Source organism: Gorilla gorilla, chromosome 5 (genome assembly GCF_029281585.2).
Source record: "Gorilla gorilla gorilla isolate KB3781 chromosome 5, NHGRI_mGorGor1-v2.1_pri, whole genome shotgun sequence".
In the NCBI taxonomy this organism is placed as follows: domain Eukaryota; kingdom Metazoa; phylum Chordata; class Mammalia; order Primates; family Hominidae; genus Gorilla; species Gorilla gorilla.
In genome coordinates, this window is record NC_073229.2 from 46,564,126 (window position 1) to 46,587,050 (window position 22,925).

Consider the following 22,925-nt stretch of genomic DNA (forward strand, 5'->3'; position numbering starts at 1 on the left):
CATAATGTATAATTAACAATTGCAGATGTTCTGAGGAAAGAGAGGAGAGTCAAAGGAATCGGAGTGGGCCCCATATCTGTCTTTAGTGACTCAATTCCTGACTCGGTGAACTCAAAAGTTGCTTACCTTTCTGCAGACGAGTAAACTTAGAATCACAAGTTCATTTAATCCCATTCAAAATGGCAGGCTTTTAAAACTAAAAATATAAATAAATACCTATAAACACACCACCCACAAGAACTAGAAGATAACCAATAACACATGTTGTGGGGCAGGACCTGATGTGGTCACGTGTTCCATCTCAGTTTGAATCCTGGCTCTGCTGCTTCCTAGCTGTGTACCTTGGATAAGTCATTTACCCTCTCTGCTGCAGTTTATCTGTAAAGTAAGACAACAGTACACACTTGATAAAATTATCATGAGCATTAAAGAAGCTACTGTGCATAAAACTCTTCATATGATGTGCCAAGCACTGCTCTATGTTTGTTAGTAGTATTTATGTACCTGTATATATATTACCGTATACATTTAGATCTCAGAATATTCAGCAAAAGCTAATCTAGCCTCATGGAAGCTACTTTCTATAGCCCTGGTTCTATTATTTCCCTTAAAACCTGATGAATAAATGAAGAATTAGGACATGATATCACCAACTCATGAACCTCAGCCATGGAACCCCAATGCCTGGCACAATACTACAAAAAGGACTTGAGAAAATACTTTCCTAGTAAAATTACAGGATTAACCAGTATAAGAACTGTAGGCAGGCCGGGCGCGGTGGCTCATGCCTGTAATCCCAGCACTTTAGGAGGCCGAGGCAGGTGGATCACAAGGGTCAGGAGTTCAAGACCAGCCTGGCCAAGATGGTGAAACCCCGTCTCTACTAAAAATAAAAAATTAGCCGGGCGCGGTGGTAGGCGCCTGTAGTCCCACCTACTCAGGAGGCTGAGGCAGGAAAATCGCTTGAACCTGGGAGGCAGAGGTTGCAGTGAGCCGAGATCGTGCCACTGCACTCTAGACTGGGCAACAGAGCAAGACTCCACCTCAAAAAAAAAAGAACTGTAGGCTATGAATGTCCAACACTACTTTCTTAGCACCACTAGAAAGTAGTGACATGGCACTGAGAAAGTGGTTTTATTTTCCAGTTTGAAGTAAACTATTGGCCAGAGTGGGATTTTTGCACCCATATGGGAAAGCAACACCATTAACCATTTCCTCCCCACACGCATTCCAACATCTGAACCCAATCCTACCAACACCCAGAAAGCAACAACAATGTAAACATCCATATTCAGTTTATTTTTAAACAGAGGGGCATGTACCCACAGAGAAGCAGGACTGAGAACCATCATGGGGGCTTGCTTGAAGTGATCTGCCCCAGCCTTCTGACTTCAGAGTGTCTCATGATCCAATGGCCATGGGGATGGAGCTGCCCCTTGATAGTATGCACTTAAGAATGGTCAATTCCCCCTTCCCCCAAAGGAAATGGAGAAAAGGAGCCAAGAAGTCAATGAATCCCTGGAATATTGTCCCAGAATCCTTCCAGGGATGGTATACGACTGGCCACCAGTCCACAAATGTGACTGGTAAGGGATCTAGTAACAGAGGATGGAGTTGGGCAGAATATTATCCTGGATGATATGCACCCAGCACTAGAATACACCTTTCATTAGAATGAAGAGAACAGACAAAGCCCTCAGAAAAGATACAAAGGCAGAGACATTGATTAGAACATTATCTCATAACAGAGGTGGGGCCATTACCCACCATTATTGTAAAATAACTGCAACTAACCAAAACACATACAGGCTTCTTTAATGGAGTTAATAAAACTATGACACATTGGGAAAAAGGGGCAGAGGTACTGTTCCCAGATGGAAAAACTGGGATAAAGGGAGCCATGCTGACAGGACCTTATTCCAGTCTAGGTTGTTAGAAAGGAGCCCTAGCCCTAGCCCAGAAATGACAGCAAATAGCCATAATCATTATGCGGGGCTGAACCAGAGGAAGCCAGGCTGAGCCAAGAAGCTGGAAGTATCTTGAATGGCTCTCCAAATCCAAAGATTATCCATACTCTTTATCCCTCCAGCGATGTGTAAAACCAGAAAGTATGAAACACTGGAGGTGGACATCTGGTTTTTATTTCTAGGATATCTTGATACATCTCATTACATTTCACAATCTGCACGGGAAGGAAAAGGATGGTAGAGAACACGGACATCCTGTCTCCCACTGCAAGGGCGTGGAACATGGTAAGGATACCCAGCTGTGACAGGACGTGGCAAGGCAACAAGATGCCTTGTGCCTGGCGTAGGATTATAGCCAACAGCCCTTTTGGCCTGAATTCACCTCCTCAAGGGGAGGTCTCCATGGAATGACCATGATTCCCAACATGGCCAGAAAACCCATCTATCCCACTCATGGGGCAGATGATCAGAGGAGCTGCACTTTTCCCTCCCGAGTAACTCAGACTGAAGTAGGGCCGGACAGGCCCACAAAAGGTAGCATGAGAGAAAGTGAAGGTGTGACACCTCTCTGTCACGTTGTAGAAGGAGACCTCACCAGCATCATAGTCCAAGAAAATCCCCACCCGCTGGAGCGGGGTCCGCAGGGGTAGGGCAGTCATTGGGGAGGTAAGAGCCCAATATTCCTTCCCATACCATAAAGACACTGCCCAGAATCCATTCTGGGGGGCTGAGGTTACTCCACCTTTTCTGCACACTGAGTCTTCACAGACACCTATGGTCCACTTGGCTTTATCTCCCACCTCTACCTCCCAATAATGTCTCCCAGCGATGAAGCACGGAGAGCCCAAGACACAGGGAAACAGATTGAACCTCTCGGGGTTGTCAGGCAGGTCCTGTTGGAGGTAACTGTACCGCACTTGCCGCAGATTATCAGACAGGATCAGGCTGGGGTAGGCCGTGTCTGGGTCCAGAGTCACGTCCACTGAAGAGACACAAAGAAGACAGTCAGCCGTGGGCCAGGAGAGCCTATTTTAGAACACCCAGCGCCTTTCTACTACTTCCCCAAGAATAAGAGGTTCCCACTGGAGGTTGCAGGTATTTTATTTAGAATATATTCTAAACTTCACATTTCAAAAATTACTGCTTGGATTAGCTGGTTACCAGAATACACTGAAAATACAGAATTTTAGCCCCGTATCTTTTCTTTCACATCTGAAGCCACAATATCCGTCATGAACTGATTTTAAGAGATAGGGTCTTGCTCTGTTGCCTAGGCTGGAGCGCAGTGGTGTGGTCATAGTTCATTGTAACCCCAAACTCCTGGGCTCAGGTGATTCTCCTGCCTAAGACACCCAAGTAGCTGGGACCATAGGTGTGCACTACCACCCTGGCTAATTTTTAAAAATTTTTTGTAGAGATGAGGTCTTACTATGTTGCCCAGGATGGTCTCGAACTCTTGGCCTCAAGCAATCCTCCCACCTCAACTTCCCAAAGCAATGGGATTTCAGGCATGAGCCACTGTGCCTGGCAGATACGCTGAATTGAGGTTTTCTTACACGCTCATCATCCCTTATTCTGAAAACTCCAGGGGCCCCAAGTTTCACAGAATTCAGAATATTACAGGTTTTAGACAGGCAGGGTCTGGTGCAGCATTCTATAATGAAGTATTAATAGATCTGCTGTGAGATCCATGAATGTTTACATAATGAAGGATAAAGACTCTAAACAGTACCACATAAATTCAAGTTTTGATGCTATAATTAATTTCTCACAAAATAATGAAAAAGGTTTTGGCTTTCAGAGATTTGGGATTTTAGAACTGTGGGTAAGGGACTGGGAACCTGTATCAGTATGCTTACTTTTTAAATCACTCTTTTAAAATTATTTTTTACTTTTTTTTATTTTTTGAGATGAGGTCTCACTCTGTCACCCAGACTGTAGTACAGTGGCATAATCATGGCTCACTGCAGACTTCCCATTTCAGCCTTCCAAAGTGTTAGGACTACAGGTGTGAGCCACTACACCCAGCCCAAATCACTCTTTCATCCATTCTATAAGATCTTTACTCTGCACATAGAAGCTCTATTCATCTTCTTCTAATGTCCAGTCCAAAACACACATCCTCCAAGTTTTTCTTAATCTGCCCAGGCCATTACACTCTTACTGTTCTGAAATCTAAAACTGTGTATGACCCATGTCATCTCCTCTGGCATTTAGTATTACAGCATCTTGCTATCATCAAGTGTTTTCCTGCTTCAAAAACACTGATAATGGGCTGGATATGTGGCTCATGCCTGTAATCTCAGCACTTTGGGAAGCTGAGGCAAGAGGATTGCTTGCATACAGGAGTTTGAGACCCTGTCTCTACAAAAAATAAAAGTAAAAAAATTAGGCAAGCATGGTGGTGCATGCCTGTAATTCCAGCTACTCAGGAGGCTGAGGCAGGAGGATCACTTGAGCCCAGGAGTATGAGGCTGCAGCAAGCTATCACCATGCCACTGCACACCAGCCTGGGCAACAGAGAACCTGCCTCTAAAATGAATAATAAAAAATTTAAAAAATTAAAATAATAAATAAATAAATAAAAATACTGATATGTATTCTCTCATTTGCTCCTCACATCTTGTTCAGGAGGAAGAGTCCCAAACATTACCTCTCAGAAATTTAAGCCCACAAATTTTTACTCCCACAAAAGACAGGCAACTGGTAGAGGTAACCAAGAACCCCAGAACCCTTGGTTCCTGGTTCAACAATCTGTCTACAACAGCTGCCTACCTTCTTCTTGTGTCATGGGTATACCTCCAACCAGACAATGTAAACCCCAAGAGTAGGATGACTTATGCTCTTCTGTTCCTCTAAAATACCCTGCACAATGTTAGGCAGTGTAGGATACAAGCAAAGTACTCATTTAATACTTGTTGAAATTAAATATGGATCAGAGCCACTGCACACCAAGGACTGCAGATCCACTGTATATGAAGTCCTTCTCTTCATTTAGAGGATAATTCATAACAGAAGGTGACTGTGACTGTGGGACGAATACACCTTAGATTTGAGTACTTCTGCAATGTTAAATTTACCCAGGCTCTATAGTAGGGTGAAAGTGGTTGTGAGGGGGAAGGGAAGTTTCAAACTTTGCTCTGAGGCACAGTGATGGGATGACACAAGACTCCTAGACTTCCTCTAGCACTCAAGAGCACTATTGTGGAGCTCAATCAGTCCTGCTTGTCACAAACCATGGTTTGACCCTGAAGCTGGGCGGGCAGAGCAGTGTACTAGTGTACCAGCTCTGTTCTACTTTTGGGGAACTGCGGTTTCCACCCTATAATCCTTCTTTAACACCTGAGATTGATTTTACCCTATGGCTTCAGCTCTGAGGCATTTCAGGAGGCAAAGATACTACTAACACATAGAAACAACTGAGGATTTTTGTGGTTGTTGTGTATCATCTTTATACATGTAACCAAAAGAATCCAAATCTAAGCAATTTCCAAATCATTCATAATAGTAGTTAGGTTCACAAGGATTTTTACTCCTTACCCTAATATGGTTTTGTCTCTCATCACCTACCTGAGTATAACTGAGCCTCTCTTAATTCTGAAAGAATAAGAGAAAAGTTATGGAAGTCATGAGGGTTTCCAGGAAATACATAACTAAGGGGGCTTTGGTTAGTCATCATAAAGCAGTGGTCTCCACCAGAAACCCCAGAACCTCTGTTGTTAGTCATGCACTAATTTTTTCATATGATGTATGGCTCTATCATCCAACCAAAAGCTTTAAGGGGAGAGGGATTGGGAATCTTAAGTACAGGGATAACCACATGCCTGAGGCTGGTAGAATATGGGATAAAACTGAGCCAAGATCAAGAATTCCACCTTCCAGTGAGTCAGCTGATTCTGCAGAGGGAAACGCGGTTCCAACCCCACGTCATATGTAACTTTTGAGTTGCATAAGTCATCTGTGTACAAGAGCTGAATGGCTCAAGTGACACTCACTGACACTCTGGGGTAAACATGACCATTCATTTATAAGGCACTTTAGAGTTGAAACAGAATTTTTCACACATTATCCCACTAAGACTTTTAAGTGGCAAGAAAAGAAGAGCCAGATCAAGGAAAGTCATGCCTGAACTAACCACTTCTGGTATTACCCACTGTATTGAGTGGAGTTTCTCCCCATTTGTCTTGCTTGTAGAGGACATGTACCTGCTAGCTCTATGTTGCTAGATGCCCCAAAAAGTATATATCTGAATAGATGCAATGCATATAGGAACCCAGCATATACAAAATAGAAAATTATCAAAGATTGTGGGGGTTGTAATTTCTAATAATTAAGAGAAGGGTTTACCTACATATAAGGATTTCAGAATCCACCAGACTGCCCAGGAATTTTAGTATTCCTGGGTGGAATAATATATGGCCAACTCTTTACTGAATGTGGCTCGTGAGCAGAAAAATTTTAATTTGGAAAAGCTTCTCCAAATGCCTAGAACGATTTAATAAACATAAACATAGGACTTATTATGTGTCAGGTTCTATTCTAGAAGTGTTAGAAATGGTAACTAACCTTAATTCTTATACCTCAGGAGGTAAGAACTACTACTGTTCTGTTACAGATGAGGAAATTACTTGTTGAATCCTTACTAAGTGGTAGAGGCAGGCCCAGAACCCAGGCAGCCTGACTCCTGACTGCCCGCTCCTAACCATGTCCCTGGCGGTGCTGCCTCTCAGTGCTGCTGGATTCCTCCAGCCCGAGCTGGCACCTGTGCCCACAAGCAGTAGGAACTCAGTAAATTACAATGATAAACACTGGCTCAAGTGAAACGTATCCAAGGTAGTTTTTGTTCATTCTTTCCGAAGTAAACAATCAAATTAATTCTGGATTGATTAATTTTTGGATTGCTTATTTTTCTCCTCCATCAATGCAGATTGCGAATTGACTAAATACAGTTAACAGACTTCAAATTAGAACAAGAGGCTGTTAATTGAGAAAATTAATTAAGACCAAAGGGAAGATGTAAAATATCAGGGAAGGCTGGCCAATGGGTATCACCCTTATCCCACGTTTCCCACTTTCAGTGCAGATGTTCTTTTTTCCAAGCAACTTTACATCAAAAGCCCAGTAGGTAGATAAATTTACCTTGGATTTTCTCCATATCTGACTGCATTTTTTCTAAGAAAAGAAAACAAGAAAATATTCAGTTTGCATCCCACTATCTGGCTGGAAAATTATCCTTTCATCAGGCAATACGCAGATACTCAGTATAAATCCATTTCCCCTCATGACACCTCTCCTCACATTACCTGTGAACTGCTTTAGACTCTCCGTCAAGAATAGACATTTTTGGGCAAAAATGTGGATTTTCTCTTGCAAATCTGGAGGTGTGATCCAAGGTTCAGGAATCCTGATTCTTTCAGCCCTAAATTTAAAAAACATGAGTAAATTTTTTTTTTTTTTTTTTGAGATGGAGTTTCGCTCGTTGCCCAGGCTGGAGTGCAATGGCGCCATCTCGGCCCACCGCAACCTCTGCCTCCCAGGTTTAAGCGATTCTCCTGCCTCAGCCTCCTGAGTAGCTGGGATTACAGGCATGCGCCACCATACCCAGCTAATTTTGTGTTTTCAGTAGATATGGGGTTTCTCCATACTGGTCAGGCTGGTCTCGAACTCCTGACCTCAGATGATCCTCCCGCCTCGGCCTCCCAAAGTGCTGGGATTACAGGCGTGAGCCACCACGTCCGGCCCAAGTAAATTCTTTTTCCCAATTCCATGACTTTCCAGGAACTAGGACAGGGGCTAAGCTAAACTGTCTAGCGAACACGGACAGCCTTTAAAATCAGCCACTACAGCTTTTCCCACCTTCTCTTCCTGAGCTATGATCCTCTAGACCAAAATAGGATACTGTACTCATTCTCATACCCCCCAAAGCACCTAGCTCACAGCTTTTCAAATATTAAGTACTCAAAAAGGTTTACTGAATTACATATGAGGCTGACTTTGCCAGAAAGCACTAGATTCCATGACAGTCCTTGATATTTATGGTGGGCAATTAACCCGAATTCTCAGGTTCCCAAATATGGAAAGAATGACATGTTCAGATAGAAAGGCACTGTGGGGGACAATACCCAATTCCCTAGCCCTGCAAGGACGTCTATAGCAAAGACTGCCAGTTGCCTATCCAACACCCCTTCTGCCATCTTCTGCCTTTTATGGCTCACAGCTGCCCAGTCCCTCATAGCTAGATGTGACCTTGTGACTAAGTTCTGGCCTATGAGAGGTAAGATGTATCTCATGGTGTTTTGAGAAGTCTACTTAAAAAAGTAACATGACCAGGAACAGTGGCTCATGCCTGCAATCCCAACACTTTTGGAGGCCAAGGTGGGATAATTGCTTTGAGGCTAGGAGTTCAAGACCAGCCTGGGCAACATGGTAAGACCCTGCCTCCACATAAAAAAAAAAAAAAAAAAAAAAAGAAGAAAAAAAGGTAATGTGATGTGACTTATCTCCTTCTTCTTGGTTGGCATTCTACCAGCTATTGTGGACTATATGAGGACCACACCTTAGGGATGGTAGAACAGTGAATGGGAAGAAACCTGAGTCTCTGAGGATCACTGGAGTTACCACACTAGCCACAGACTACCTACCTGCACATTTCTTACTTTTTTTTTTTTTTTTTTGAGATGGAGTCAGGTCTGTCGCCCAGGCTGGAGTGCAGTGGCATGATCTCGGCTCACTGCAACCTCCGCCACAAGAGTTTGAGCAATTCTCCTGCCTCAACCTCCCAAGTAGCTGGGATTACAGGCATGCGCCACCACGCCCAGCTAATTTTTGTATTTTTAATAGAAATGGGGTTTCACCATGTTGGTCAGGCTGGTCTCGAACTCCTGACCTCAGGTGATCCACCTGCCTTGGCCTCCCAAAATGCTGGGATTACAGGTGTGAGCCACCACACCCAACCTGAACATTTCTTTTATTATGTTTAAGCCTTAAGCCAATAAAATTTTGGGTTTCCTATCTTACATAGCCAAATTCAATCCTTAATGTCACAAACTGCTAGTGTCTGAGGCAGCTAACTCTGTATGTTAGGTCAGAGCTAGACTGGCATCATAAAGTATCAGGTAACAGTATTATTTGCTTAGGTCATCTGGCTGGGACTGGTATGAACTCCACCTTATCTCCATCCTAGGGTCCCTCAGGAACCTCAATTCCATCAACATGATTCTATCAACACAGGCCTCCCAGCCAAACTGCCCCATCTATAAGGACCTCCCCAATCTCCTTAAATGCTCCCACATAGTCAAGCTGCATTTTGCTTTAGAAGGTTTTCACCATTCAGGATCTTAATCACCTTCACAGTACAGCTTCCTCAAAGTCAGTTTCCACACCTGAAGGCATTCTTGCACCAAACATGAGCTTCCCAAGGCCCATCCCACTTGCCTCATCATCCATCCTGCAAAACAACTTTGCCATGGCTTACTGCCCCCTCCAAGCTCTCCCTCTTTGATCATGTTCCAGCTGCCAGGGAGTTCTTCCTCACTTTTTTTTTTGATGGAACATAGAGAAATAGCAAGAGTAAGAATAAGAGCCAGAATCCAGGTGGCTCATCAGTAATTATGTAAATCCAGGCCAGTCACACCTTTCTTAGGCTTTATTTCCCCCATTATAGAAAAAAAAAAAGAGATAATGAAGGGGGAAATGATTCTGAAATGTATAGGAAGCAACAGACATAAACTACCCTTATATTCAGCCCAGGTCCCTGTAAGGCCATACCCTCTCCATGGAAGTGTCCTCATACCCCTAATCCACCAGCAGCCTCCCACATGAACCCCCTACTTCCTGAATTTTACTGAGTAGAGCTGTGGTTCATCTAATTCTTTGTATACTAGTGACTCTCTTCAGGGATATGTGTCAATTTGATAAGATGTCCATCCTCAGGCTCAGGGCTCCTTTCAGGATTTACAAATGCGAAGGAGACAGTCTTCTCATATTTGATTTAACACTAGGGAAACAGAAAACTATACCTGCTCAATGTGTCCCCAATGTCCTGCAAGAGAAAGGAAAAAAAATAACCATGAGAAGTCATTTATAACTTCGGTTTTCTTTCACAGATGTTTGTTGAAAAACCAACTACAGACTGGCTCTCATGGGAGAAATTAGGGAGAAAAGGATCACTGGAACATAACTCAGTGTTGAGGAGCTAAAAGGCAGGCAGAGGAAAATGGGATGCATACTATTTGCTATACCAGCATTTCCCATACCCTCCTTCAGTACCCACCATCCACTGGTCAAGGACGTCAGGATTTCAAATTTACTAACTTAAGCATCCTATGACTGGACCTCAAGCTTGCCTACCTGTCCAGCTTGCTTTCTTTTTATTATGAAATAATTTCAAATACACGGAAAAGCTGTTAGTACAAAGAACTCCAGTATACTTTTTTTTTTTTTTTTTTTTGAGACGGAGTCTCGCTCTGTGTAGCCCAGGCTGGAGTGCAATGGCGCGATCTTGGCTCACTGCAACCTCTGCCACCCGGGTTCGAGCAATTCTCCTGCCTCAGCCTCCTGAGTAGCTGGGACTACAGGTGTCTGCCATCACGCCCAGCTAATTTTTGTGTTTTTAGCACAGACAGCATTTTGCCATGTTGGCCAGGATGGTCTTGAACTCCTGACCTCAGGTGATCCACCCACCTCGGCCTCTCAAAGTGCTGGGATTACAAGTGTGAGCCAGCGGTGGCCTCTCCCTTCTTTCATACACAAAAAGTAGCATACTCTTGTCAGGCGCCGTGGCTCACGCCTGGGCAACAAGAGTGAAACTCTGTCTCAGGAAAAAAAAAAAAGTAGCATACTCTCTATTTCACATTTTTATTTTCCACAAAGCAATATATACTGAAAACCACTCCATATCAGTTCATAGGTATCATTCTTTTCCTTTTTTTTTTTAACTTGGATAGTATTCCATAGTGTATATGTGCATAATTAACTAAAACAATCTTGTAGGTTTCGAAGTCAGACTATTTCCAGTATTTTGCAATTATAAAAATGTTACAGCAGGTTATCTTGTGCATACGTATTTTCAAATATATTTTAATACTTAGTTATTTCTTCTAAGTAAATTCTTAGATTTTTAAAATTTTTTATTGATACGTAACAGACATATATATTTTGGGGGTACATGTGATAATTTAACACATTCATAATTTGTAAAGAAATCAGTGTATTGGGATATCCATCACATCATTAAATATTTGCCTTTTCTTTATGCAAGAAGCATTGCAATTATTCTCCTCTAGTCACTTTGGAATATAAAATAGGCCAGGCGCAGTGGCTCACGCCTGTAATCCCAACACTTTGGGAGGTCCAGGCGGGCGGATCACCTGAGGTTGGGACCAGACTGGCCAACATGGAGAAACCCCGTCTCTACTAAAAATACAAAATTAGCCGGGCATGGTGGCGTATGCCTGTAATCCCAGCTACTCGGGAGGCTGAGGCAGGAGAATCGCTTGAATCCAGGAGGCAGAGGTTGTGGTAAGCTGAGATCATGCCATTGTACTCCAGCCTGGGCAACAAGAGTGAAACTCCGTCTCAAAAAAAAAAAAAAAAAATATATATATATATAATATATGTATGTATATGTGTGTGTATATACATAGATATATATAATAGATTTGTAAACTACAGTCACCCTACTGACCTATCAAACACTAGGTTTTATTTCTTCTATCAAACTGTATATTTGTACCCATTAATCAATCTCTCATCTCTCCTCCCTCTACCCTTCCTAGAAAAATTATTTGTTAATTCTAACTGTGTGTATACATACACACACACACATACAGTTTTGTTAAATATTGAGAAATTCTCCTCCAAAAGGGTCATGATTTTGCATTCCTACCAGCCCACTGGCATATGAGTGTCTCTCCCACACTTCGTCAAAAGTGTATTAAGTTGAAAATTTTTGCTATTGTAACGAGTAAGAAATGGTATTTTAGTGTGGTTTTAGTTTGCATTTCTCTTATTGTAAGTACAGCTGAGCATTTTTTCACATGTTCACAAAGCAATTTATGTCTTTTGCAGCTTGTCTATTTGTGCCTTCAACCCATTTTTCTCTAGAATTTTGGTCTTTTCTCTCGCAATACTTAAAAGGTCTTTTTATATTAGAACTATCACTTGTGATATTTGTGGCAAATATTCAATTTTAATACTATCTTTTGACTGGTTACAATGTGTGTGCGCTTTTTTCTTGTACTAATACCAACTGCTTTAATTATATGGGCTTTAAAATATGGTGTAGTATCTAGTAGGGCCAGTTCTCCCTCAGAGCTCTTCTTTCACAGTGTAGCCTACCTATTTTTTTTTTTTTTTTTAAGACAGAGTCTTGCTCTGTTGCCCAGGCTGGAGTGCAGTGGTGCAATCATAGCTCACTGCAGGCTCAACCTCTTGGGCTCTAGTGATCTATCCCAGTTTTTTTTTTTTTTTTTTTTTGAGACGGAGTCTTGATCTGCCTCCCAGGCTGGAGTGAAATGGTGCCAACTCAGCTCACTGCAACTTCCACCTCCAGGTTCAAGAGATTCTCCTGCCTCAGCCTCCCAGGTAGCTGAGATTACAGGCATGTGCCACCACACCTGGCTAATTTTTTTATTTTTAATAGCGACGGGGTTTTGCCATGTTGGCCAGGCTGGTCTCAAACTCCTGACCTAATGTGATCCACCTGCCTCAGCCTCCCAAAGTACTGGGATTACAGGTGTGAGTCACTGCACCCGGCCTATCCCATAAAAATAAGCACATAATAATATGTGCTTATTTTATATGTGCATATTATTATGTGCTTATTTTTCTATCTGAAGTTGACTGTCAATTTGTCTAGATCCAGAAAAAGAGCTTGTTGGTATTTTTATTGAAATTGCAAGGGTGGGAGGGGGGGATGAGGGATAACAGATTACTTAATGGGTACAACGTACACTACCTGGGTGATGGTTACACTGAAATCCAAGACTTCACTACATAATACATCTGAGTAACAGAAAAAAAACAGAAACTGCATTTATGAATGTGAAGGACAACTTGCTTTCCCTGTCTTATCAAAGAATAAGTGATATCTCTTCATTTGTTCAAGTTTATTTTGTGTCTTTCAGGAATGTTTGAATGTTTTATAATTTTCTCCACATAGGTTTTTGTATATTTCTTATAAATTTATTCCCAGATATTTTATCACTTGTTTTTTTTTTTTGCAAAAGGAAACAGCATGTTCTCTTCTAATATGTCTTCCAGTGGCTGCTATCTGGCATATGAAGGCTGCTGATTTCTGTATGTTAACTTCTTTCCCAATTTGTATACCTATAATTATTTTATTTAATTGAACTGGTTACAACCTTTAATGCAGTGTTAAATAGAGATAAATGATACTGGGCATCCGGCCTGTTTCTGACCTCAATGGGAATGCCTCCAGTATTGCCCCATTAAGTAATATTTATCCTGCTTTTCCAGTGACTTCCAACATAAACACTTTTTGATATTCATGGAGCCCCTCCTCCCTGAGTCCATGACTTCTTTCTTTCTCTCCTTTCCTCATCATCCACCTTCAGTTTCATGCTCCATCTGTTTAAAAAAAATTCTTAAAAAAAAAAAAAAAAAAAAAAAGAAGCTTTAGACCAGGCGCAGTAGCTCATGTCTATTATGCCAGCACTTTGGGAGGCCAAGGTAGGCGGATCACCTGAGGTCAGGAGTTGAAGACCAGCCTGGCCAACATGGTGAAACCCCATCTCTATCAAAAATACAAAAATTAGCTAGGTGTGGTGGTGTGTGCCTGTAATCCCAGCTACTCGGGAGGCTGAGGCAGGAGACTCACTCAGGAGGTGGAAGCTGCAGTGAGCTGAGATTGTGCCACTGCACTCCAGCCTGGGCAACAGAGTGAGACTTTGTCTCAAAAAAATAAAAAAAAGGTTTTAAAGCCTTAATTATGGTGCTTGCTTCAGCAGCAGATATCCTCAAATGGGAACCATGCACAGATTAGCATGGCTCCTGCACAAGGATAACACACAAATTTGTGAACCACTTTCTACTTTTTGTGTTCAATGTTCAAAGCAGCACTATTGACAATAGCCAAAAGGTGCAAACAACCAAAATGCCCATCGACTGATGAATAAACAAAACATATATCCATACAATGGAATGTTATTCAGCCATAAAGAGAAATACCAAAACATATATATGTACTGAAATATATATTTTTTCATATATATATTTTTTGAGACGGAGTCTCACTCTATTGCGTAGACTGGAGTGCAATGGCGTGATCTCGGCTCACTACAACCTCTGCCTCCCAGGTTCAAGTGATTGTCCTGCCTCAGCCTCCTGAGTAGCTGGGATTACAGGCATGCGCCACCACGCCTGGCTAATTTTTGTGTTTTGAGTAGGGACGGGGTTTCACCATGTTGGCCAGGCTGGTCTCGAACTCCTGACCTCGTGATCTGCCCACCTCGGCCTCCTGAAGTGCTGGGATTACAGGCGTGAGCCACCGCGCCTGGCCAGTACTGAAACATATTACAATATGAATGAATCTTTAAAAAAGTATGCTAAGTGATAGGCCGGGCGTGGTGGCTCACACCTGTAATCCCAATACTTTGGGAGGCTGAGGTGGGTGGATCACCTGAAGTCAGGAGTTTGAGACTAGCCTGACCAACATGGAGAAACCCCGTCTCTACTAAAAATACAAAATTAGCCAGGGGTGGTGGCGCATGCCTGTAATACCAACTACTCAGAAGGCTGAGGCAGGAGAATCGCTTGAACCTGGCTGGCGGAGGTTGCAGTGAGCGGAGATCGTGCCGTTACATTCCAGCCTGGGCAACAAGAGTGAAACTCTGCCTCAAAAAAAAAAAAAAAAAAAACTATGCTAAGTGAAGAAAAAGGCTACGTACTGTATGATTTCAATTATATCTAATATCTAGAATAGACTAATCCATAGAGCCAGGAGTTAGGGGTAGAAGGAAATGAGGAGTGATTGCTTAATAGTGTGAGGTTTCCTTTTAGGTGGTAAAAGTGTTTTAGATCCAGACAGTGGTTGATAATTGTACAACACTGTGGATTTACTAAATGCTACTTTGTGCCAGAGTTTTACACTTTAAAATGGTGAAATTTAGGTTACGTATATTTTACAATTAAAAAAATGAAGAAGGTTGGATGTGGTGGCTCACACCTGTAATCCTAGCACTTTGGGAGGCTGAGGCGGATGGATTGCTTGAGCCCAGGATTTCAAGACCAGCCGAGGCAACATGGCAAAACTCCATCTCTACAAAAATTACAAAAATTAGCCAAGCATGGTGGTTTACGCCTATAGTCCCAGCTACTTGGGAGGCTGAGGTGGGAGGATCATCTGAGCCTGGGAGGTCAAGGCTGCGGTGAGCCATGATCATGTCACTGCACTCCGGCCTGGGTTTCAGAGTGAGACCCTGTCTCAAACAACAACAATAAAAACTAAGGAAAAAAAAACCCTCAAGTCCATCTTGCAAAACCCCAATCCTGGATGAGACTGACCATCTGCTTACTCAGTGCCCATGCCAGAGCAGTCAAGATTTGAGAAAGCAAAGCTGATAAGAAAGTTACACTACAGGGGCTGGGCACGGTGGCTCGCACCTCTAATCCCAGCACTTTGGGAGGCCGAGGCAGAAGGATCACCTGAGGTCAGGAGTTCAGGACCAGCCTGGCCAACATGGTGAAACTCCGTCTCTATAAAAAATACAAAAATTAGCTGGGCATGGTGGCACACGCCTGTAATCCCAGCTACTTGGGAGGCTGAGGCAGGAGAATTGCTTGAACTTGAGAGGGGGATGTTGCAGTGAGCCAAGATCGCACCACTGCACTCCAGGCTGGGCAACAGAGCAAGAGTATGTCTCAAAAAAAAAAAAAAAAAAAAAAAAGAAAGTTACACAACAGGGCAGAATGGTTACACTATAAATAGATGTTCACTGACCAAATACTCCTACTAGTTCTCGCAAACCAACTGTCTTTCCCATACTCTGAAACAATCATTTCTTCCCATACAACAGAAGACTCTCTGACACTAATTCCTGGCATATGTACTTTAGTTCTCATTTCCACCTGCCTTCTCAGGAACCGCACATTGCTGATCAGTACATGGTTTACATGGTTTCTTTCTTCCTTTCTTTTTTTTTTTTTTTTGGAGACAGGGTTTCGCTCGTTGCCCAGGCTGGAATGCAATGGCGCAATCTCAGCTCACTGCAACCATCGTCTCCCTGGTTCAAGCGATTCTCCTGCCTCAGCCTCCCGAGTAGCTGGGATTACAAGCATGCGCCACCACACCCTGCTAATTTTGTATTTTTAGTAGAGATGGGGTTTCTCCATGTTGGTCAGGCTGGTCTCTATCTCCCGACCTCAGGTGATCTGCCCACCTCGGCCTCCCAAAGTGCTGGGATTACAGGCATGAGCCACCGTGCCCGGCCAGTATATGGTTTCTTGTGGCTTCAGTGTTCTCCCTCACCTAGAAACCTTACAACATACACTCCTTTCCATATGTATTTTGAAAATATGTCTAACTTCTAGTTTCTTTTAACCAACCCCTCCGGATAAAACTCCATAATCCTGTCTCGTCTCTAAGTATTTTATTACAACCCCTTAACAGTTGTACTTGAAATAGTCATCTACTTGTGTAGTCTCCATTCACCTAACCTAGTCACTACTCAACTCCCCCTAATGTGGCTCCTGCCCCAATTATTCCATTCTGATAGTTCTACCTAAGGTCACCAATGATGGTCATGTTATTGAATCAAATGGGTATCAGCTTTGATATTATTTGACCTCAACTGCATTACTATGTTGTCCACTCCCTCCTTGCTTCGTCTCAAAAATAAAATAAAAAAAAAAAGAAAAAAAGAAATACATTTTTCTGATTTTTACCATTTAAAAATGTAAACTGGCCAGACGCTGTGGCTCACACCTGTAATCCCAACACTTTGGGAGGCCGAGGAGGGCGGATCACGAGGTCAGGAGTTTGAGACCAGCCTGACCAACATGGTGAAACCCCGTCTCTAATAAAAACACAAAAATGAGCCAGCCATGGTGGTGTGCGCCTGTAATCTCAGCTACTCAGGAGGTTGAGGCAGGAGAATCGCTTGAACCCAGGAGGCGGAGGTTGCAGTGAGCCAAGATTGCACCACTGCACTCCAGCCTGGGCAACAGAGCAAGACTCAATCTCAAAATAAATAAATAATATTAAATTAAAATTAAAATGTAAAAACCACACTTATTGCCCAGGACATACAAAAACAGGGGATGGACCACAATTTGCTGACCCTTGCCCTATGCCATCATCCATTTTTATTTTTATTTTTTATTATTTATTTATTTTTTTGAGACAGAGTCTCGCTCTGTTGCCCAGGCTGGAGTGCAGTGGCGCGATCTTGGCTCACTGCAACCACCTCCTCCTAGTTTTGGGCAATTCCTTGCCTCAGCCTCCCGCGTAGCTGGGACTACAGGCACACTGCCATACCTGGCTAATTTTTGTATTTTTAGTAGAGACGGGGTTTCCCCATCTTGGCCAGGCTGGTCTTGAAGTCCTAGACCTTGTGATCCACCCGCCTCGGCCCCACAAAGTGCTGGGATTACAGGTGTGAGCCACCGCACCTGGCCCGCCATCATCCATTTTTAATGGCTTTTATCAAATACCTATAAGAACTGTCTGATCGCCACACTAAAATATAATTCAGGAAAGCTTATTTGGCACTTAATCCCAGTGCCTAGAATAGTGCCTGACACAAAGCAAATAATTAATACGCACTGAATGAGCAAAACGACAGACAGGCATTAACTCATTTCCTGTAGTCTTGCCGGGGTAGGTCTGCTGCAGCTTTATCACCTGCTCTACCAAGGTTAAATCACAGGACTGCTCAGGTAACCTAACCACTCCTGCTCAAGTGCTCATTGTTTTGTGGCTATAGTAATACATTAAAACTACAGGATACTGGAGTGAGGAGAGTCTTTGAATGACATGTGGTCTAAGCCCCTCATCACTGAACAAATGAGGTCACTGAGGCCCAAAAAGGTTGAGAGCCTTGCCTGTAATCAGACCACTTGTCAGTGCTGGGTAGGCACAAGCACCAGGTCTTCTTTTTGCCATTTCTATGAGACAACGCAACTGACTAATTCAAGTTGTGTGAACCAGAACTTCTAGTTTACACAGTTTCCTTCCAAGGTGCACAATATAGAGTTTGGCAAGCTCTTGCTATTCCTGCAGAGTTAAAAAGAAGACAGCGGGTCCTGGATACTACTTGGCAAAGGAGAAGGGACGATATTTTCAGTGGGTGCTGCTCTAGCAGGGCTCTGCAAGCCTTACCTGCAGGAGCTCCCTGGTGGGCTGCTGCTGCTTCTCTTCTAGCTGAGCGATCAGGCTGCTGAGGTGGGAGATGTTGCAAGAGAACTGGGTGATGGCACCATTGATGCTATTGTAGATGGCCAAGTCTAGCTCCTCAAGGCGGGCCAGGAGGCGATACTCATGCTCCTTTAAGGAGTGATACAGCTGCTCAAACTCCCAAACAATCTTCTCCCTCTCCATCTGGGTTAGGCTCTATGCAGATGACAGGGAAAGGCAGTAAAGAGAAAAACGGCTCATTTCTAGGGCCTTCATAGTTCTCCTGTGACCATGTACCCCAAGACCTCATTATGGATTAAAACAAGCACAGTGCTAACTCATTATTTCCAGTCTTTACTGACTGGATATATAATGCCCAGGAACTGAATTACCCCAGTGATTATTAAGACATAGTCCCTGTTCTCAAGTAACTCATAGAAGTGAGTCAGGTTCATGTGATATACGTAGTCATGGATGGGTAATTAAAGAGAGGGTGACAGCCTGCAATAAAAGAAACTGGTACCATCTTCACAGAAGCAATTTCACACAATGTTCATGTGATGAACAAGAGTTCACCACATAGGCAATGAGCGGGAAGCCTTTCCAGGCAGAAGAAATGGCACAGGCAAAAGAGTGGGGAGAGAAAGCAAATGGTGCTATCTGGCTGGAGCACATGAGTGTTGAGGGAAGGGACCAGAAAAGGTAAGGCCTTGTCATGCCTGGCCTGGGAGGCTGGGGGTAAAGACTCTATCCCAACTGGGAAGCATGGAAGATTGTCACACAGGAAAGTGACAGGGTCAGATATGTGCCCTATGGAGGATGGAACAACCAATAACAGTTTCCTTGCCCAATTTCCCTGGGCCCTTCATATGTAATCCATACCCGCTGTCTGTCCTTCACGGGTATTCACCAACTGCTGTCTCTAGCTTTGGGTAGGAGGGGGAGAGGTGCTCTCCCCACGATTCCCTCTTGGTGCTCATTTGTTTGCCATAATTTACTGTCCTTCGTTCTTCACCCAACCCCCACCACCAACAGGACTCTATTATAAACTTTTGTTCTAAACAAGCAGCCACGCTGGGCGTGGTGGCTCACGTCTGTAATCCCAGCACTTTGGGAGGCTGAGGTGGGCGGATCACCTGAGGTCGGGAGTTCAAGACCAGCCTAACCAACACGGAGAAACACCATCTCTACTAAAAATACAAAAATTAGCTGAGTCTGTCGGCGTGGGCCTGTAGCCTCAGCTACCTGGGAGGCTGAGGTGGGAGAATCGCTTGAACTGGGAGGCAGAGGTTGCAGCGAGCCGAAACCTCACCATTGCACTCCAGCCTGGGTGACAGTGAGACCCTGTCTTAAAAAAAAAAAAAAAAAAAAATTATTCCTATATACCCCTAACATAAATTAACACATCAGCTACTTGTTGAGGCCTTGAGACTGGAGGAAGAGGGCAGAGTAAAAAATTCAGAATTAAGGCATTGTTAAGAAAGGAGAATAAGCCAAAGAGAAGCAACAGTGGGGATTACACAAATCCACTATTAGCAATTGTCTGCAGAATGGTACCAACGCAAGCTAACTGTATCCAATAATTTTACCTATCTCAGCTTTGCCAAAGATCAACCTTGGTCTACGCAGTTAGCAGGTTAAAGTAAACTGACAGGTCTGATTTCCAAGGGTTCCAAACTTGGCTTCTCCATGCTTTCCCCAAAAGTAAGGGAATCTTAGCTCTCCGGGTGAGTTCCCACTGCCATGCGCGGTTGATCCACCTCTACCTACTAGTTCTGGGTGACATGCTGGACAAGTTTAAGGGAAGTAACGTCAGCTCTACAGAAGAGGAGAGCACCAGCAGAACCAACTGTGAATTCCAACAACCCTTACCAAGAGTTCAGCTCGTGCCTGTTCCCCCTGGGCCCGACGTCTCTTCTTTAAATCCTTCACTCTTTTTAAATGGTCGAGCTGGTTCTGGATTTGCTCCTGAGAAAACCAAAACAGATGGGCAGTTCAAAATTATGTAGACCTTAGCATCAGCATGGTACTTCTTATCACACATGGAGTCCACACACCTGATGCCAAGTCTCTAGTTGGCGCTTGTCCTTAGGCCACACTGCCACCCACAAGAGACTCAGGGCGCAGGGGCAAACAAGCCACTCCTTTGGCAATCTGTGTCTATCTTAGCAGCCTGTGGCTTCAACCACTCAGCTACCTCCTCAGGACTATTTGTGTCTATCTTAAACAATGAGTCATCTACCTGTCCCTGGTAGGATATTGCGTGACTTAGCGGAACTGTGACTGGAGTAGGAGGCTTAGAACTATGTTGTATTGTAGCTCTTCCATATAGGCACACTGTGAAAGTGACTTATTTCCCTCATGTGTGAAATGGGCAAACACCATCTTCCCAACCTACTCAAGAGTTCTCACCAGAGTGAGTGAAATAATATAGCTGAAAGGTCCATAAATGTTAAGTGATTGCACATGAATGTACTCATATTTAAACACGGACATAATTGTGTACGCATTCCTGAAGCCCTCAACGTACAGAAAATACACAGTATCATGGACTCCTTGAAGGTCACCTTACAACTGTTTTATATGTAATACTTTGTTTCCACGTTTCTGTTTAGCTGTGCCAGTTCACAAAGGGCTCTGTGAGTCACATGATTCCACAATATTCCTCATAACTGTGTTATCTCCTGAGTCTCAGAGTGGTTAAGTGACTTACTCCAGCAGCGAAAAGCTGTTCTTTTCTGAGTTTCTAGACCAGGACGGATTGCAGGAAAGTGCTGGGGAAATGCTTATAGACTAAGGAATGGGCGTAAGTCAGTTAACGTCCAACTGCGTTTTGTCTGAGAGCCGATGGGAGTAAGAGTGTCTGCAGCTTGCCGATGTGTACGCGGTTTTATGCACTTCTTTTAAACTGTCAAAAGGATGTCTCCGTGTACAATGTGTCCGTGAGACAGGTAACATGGGGGTAAACAGAGAAAAGAGAGTGGGGGTGGGGACACTCCTGGCTTCCTCGCCAGCTACAGGTTTTCCTCCAAATCTGAGTGCTGAGGCTCTGGAGCGGACAGAGAGGAAATGACGGCTGTGAACCACACGTCCGGCTCAGCCATTTTCTAGGCGGAAAAAGGGAAGCCCCTTTGGCTCTCTCCTCCCTTTGTCCGACTCGCGCTCCCGCCCTCCCGGATCCGCGCCCTCACCTTGAAGCCCTCCACCGCCTCCTCGAGCGGCAGCACGCTGTGGCCGCGGTGCTCGCGGGAGCGGTCGCACACCACGCAGATGGGCATCTGGTCCTCCTCGCAGTACAGCTTCAGGGGCTCGCGGTGCTTCTCGCACACGCCCATCTCGCCGCCGGGCCCCGACGGCCGCTCGGTGCGCAGCTGCTTTACCAGTTGGGTCACGTTGGCCAGGTGCCGGTTGGGCCGCATGTGCCTCTGCGGGAAGGTCTCCCGGCACTGCGGGCACGACACGTTAGTCTCTGCCGTGCCCCAGCAGCGGGCGAGGCACGCGCAACAGATGTTATGGCCGCAGTCGAGCATCATGGGCTCTGCGAAGTACTGCAGGCACACGGGGCAGGTGGTCTCCTGCTGCAGGCACTCGGCCACGCTCCCGGAGGCCATGGCGCCGGCCTGCGGGGGCGCACGGGCATGGGCCCCGGCGCCGAGCTCTGCACGGAGCCCAACTCTCCGGCGCTCTCTCCGGTTCGCTGTTCCTGAGAGGCACCGGGCGGACGGAGGGCGGCGCCTCCCGGGCCCGTATCCCAGACGCGCCCGCGCACCGAAGGCTTGGAGTGGCCGGGCCGCTCTCTGCGCCTGTGCCCCCTAAGCGAGAGCGGGAATACGGCCGGCTCACCGAGGCTCGCGGCCACGCTAGTGGGGCAGGAAAGGGTAGCCGAGGGTCAGAGTCCCAGGGCCAGGCGGGCAAAGCGCGCAAGACAACGTGGCCGCGTCCGAGCGGATCCCGGCGGCCGCGTAAACCCCACCCCAGCGCGAGCGGAAGAGGCGGCTCGCGGGGGCGGGGCTTGGCTCGCGCTTCCAGCGAGTGACAAGATTTCGTGGCCTCGGGGCCTGAGCTGTTTTCCTCTTGGAAAGGCCGAGGAGGCTCCGCCACTCTCCTTTGGGCTCGTCGCGCCGAAGCTCTATCCTGGGGCACTGGTCGCAAGAGCAGATGGTGCCACACGCTCCGGGCCTACAAACTTCAGCGGCTGCCGGGCCCGGGCCCCTGGTCTTTTGTTGGGTTTCCTCTTGGTGCCAGGTCTCAGCCCCTGCAAAAGAAAGCTGGCTTTGGCCGCGCGCAGTGGCTCGCGCCTGTAATCCCAGCATTTGGGAGGCCAAGGCAGGTGGATCACGAGGTCAGGAGATCAAGACTATCCTGGCCAACATGGTAAAACCCCATCTCTACTAAAAATAGAAAAATTAGCCGGGCGTGGTGGCAGGCGCCTGTAGTCTCAGCTACTCAGGAGGCTGAGGCAGCAGAATCGCTTGAACCCAGGAGGCGGAGGTTGCAGTGACCCGAGATCGCCACTGCACTCCAGCCTGCGGGACAGAGGGAGACTCTGTCTCAAAAAAAAAAAAAAAAAAAGAAACGAAAAAAAGAAAGCTGGCTTTGTATAG

At 44.9% G+C, this 22,925-nt stretch overlaps 1 protein-coding gene and 1 pseudogene across 1 annotated transcript; one reads left to right on the forward strand and one right to left on the reverse strand.

The window, feature by feature from the left end:
* Positions 1-1,278: 1,278 nt before the first annotated feature.
* TRIM27 (tripartite motif containing 27) lies at positions 1,279-22,635 on the reverse strand. Its single transcript, XM_019029828.3, has 8 exons — positions 21,513-22,635; positions 20,194-20,289; positions 18,307-18,537; positions 9,986-10,008; positions 7,271-7,386; positions 7,107-7,139; positions 5,538-5,564; positions 1,279-2,949 (listed from the first exon to the last, which is right to left on the reverse strand). The coding sequence occupies exons 1-8, from the start codon at positions 21,930-21,932 to the stop codon at positions 2,354-2,356; spliced, it is 1,542 nt and encodes a 513-aa protein (XP_018885373.1). The 5' UTR covers positions 21,933-22,635; the 3' UTR covers positions 1,279-2,353.
* LOC115935114 (uncharacterized) lies at positions 13,925-14,024 on the forward strand (annotated as a pseudogene).
* Positions 22,636-22,925: the final 290 nt, after the last annotated feature.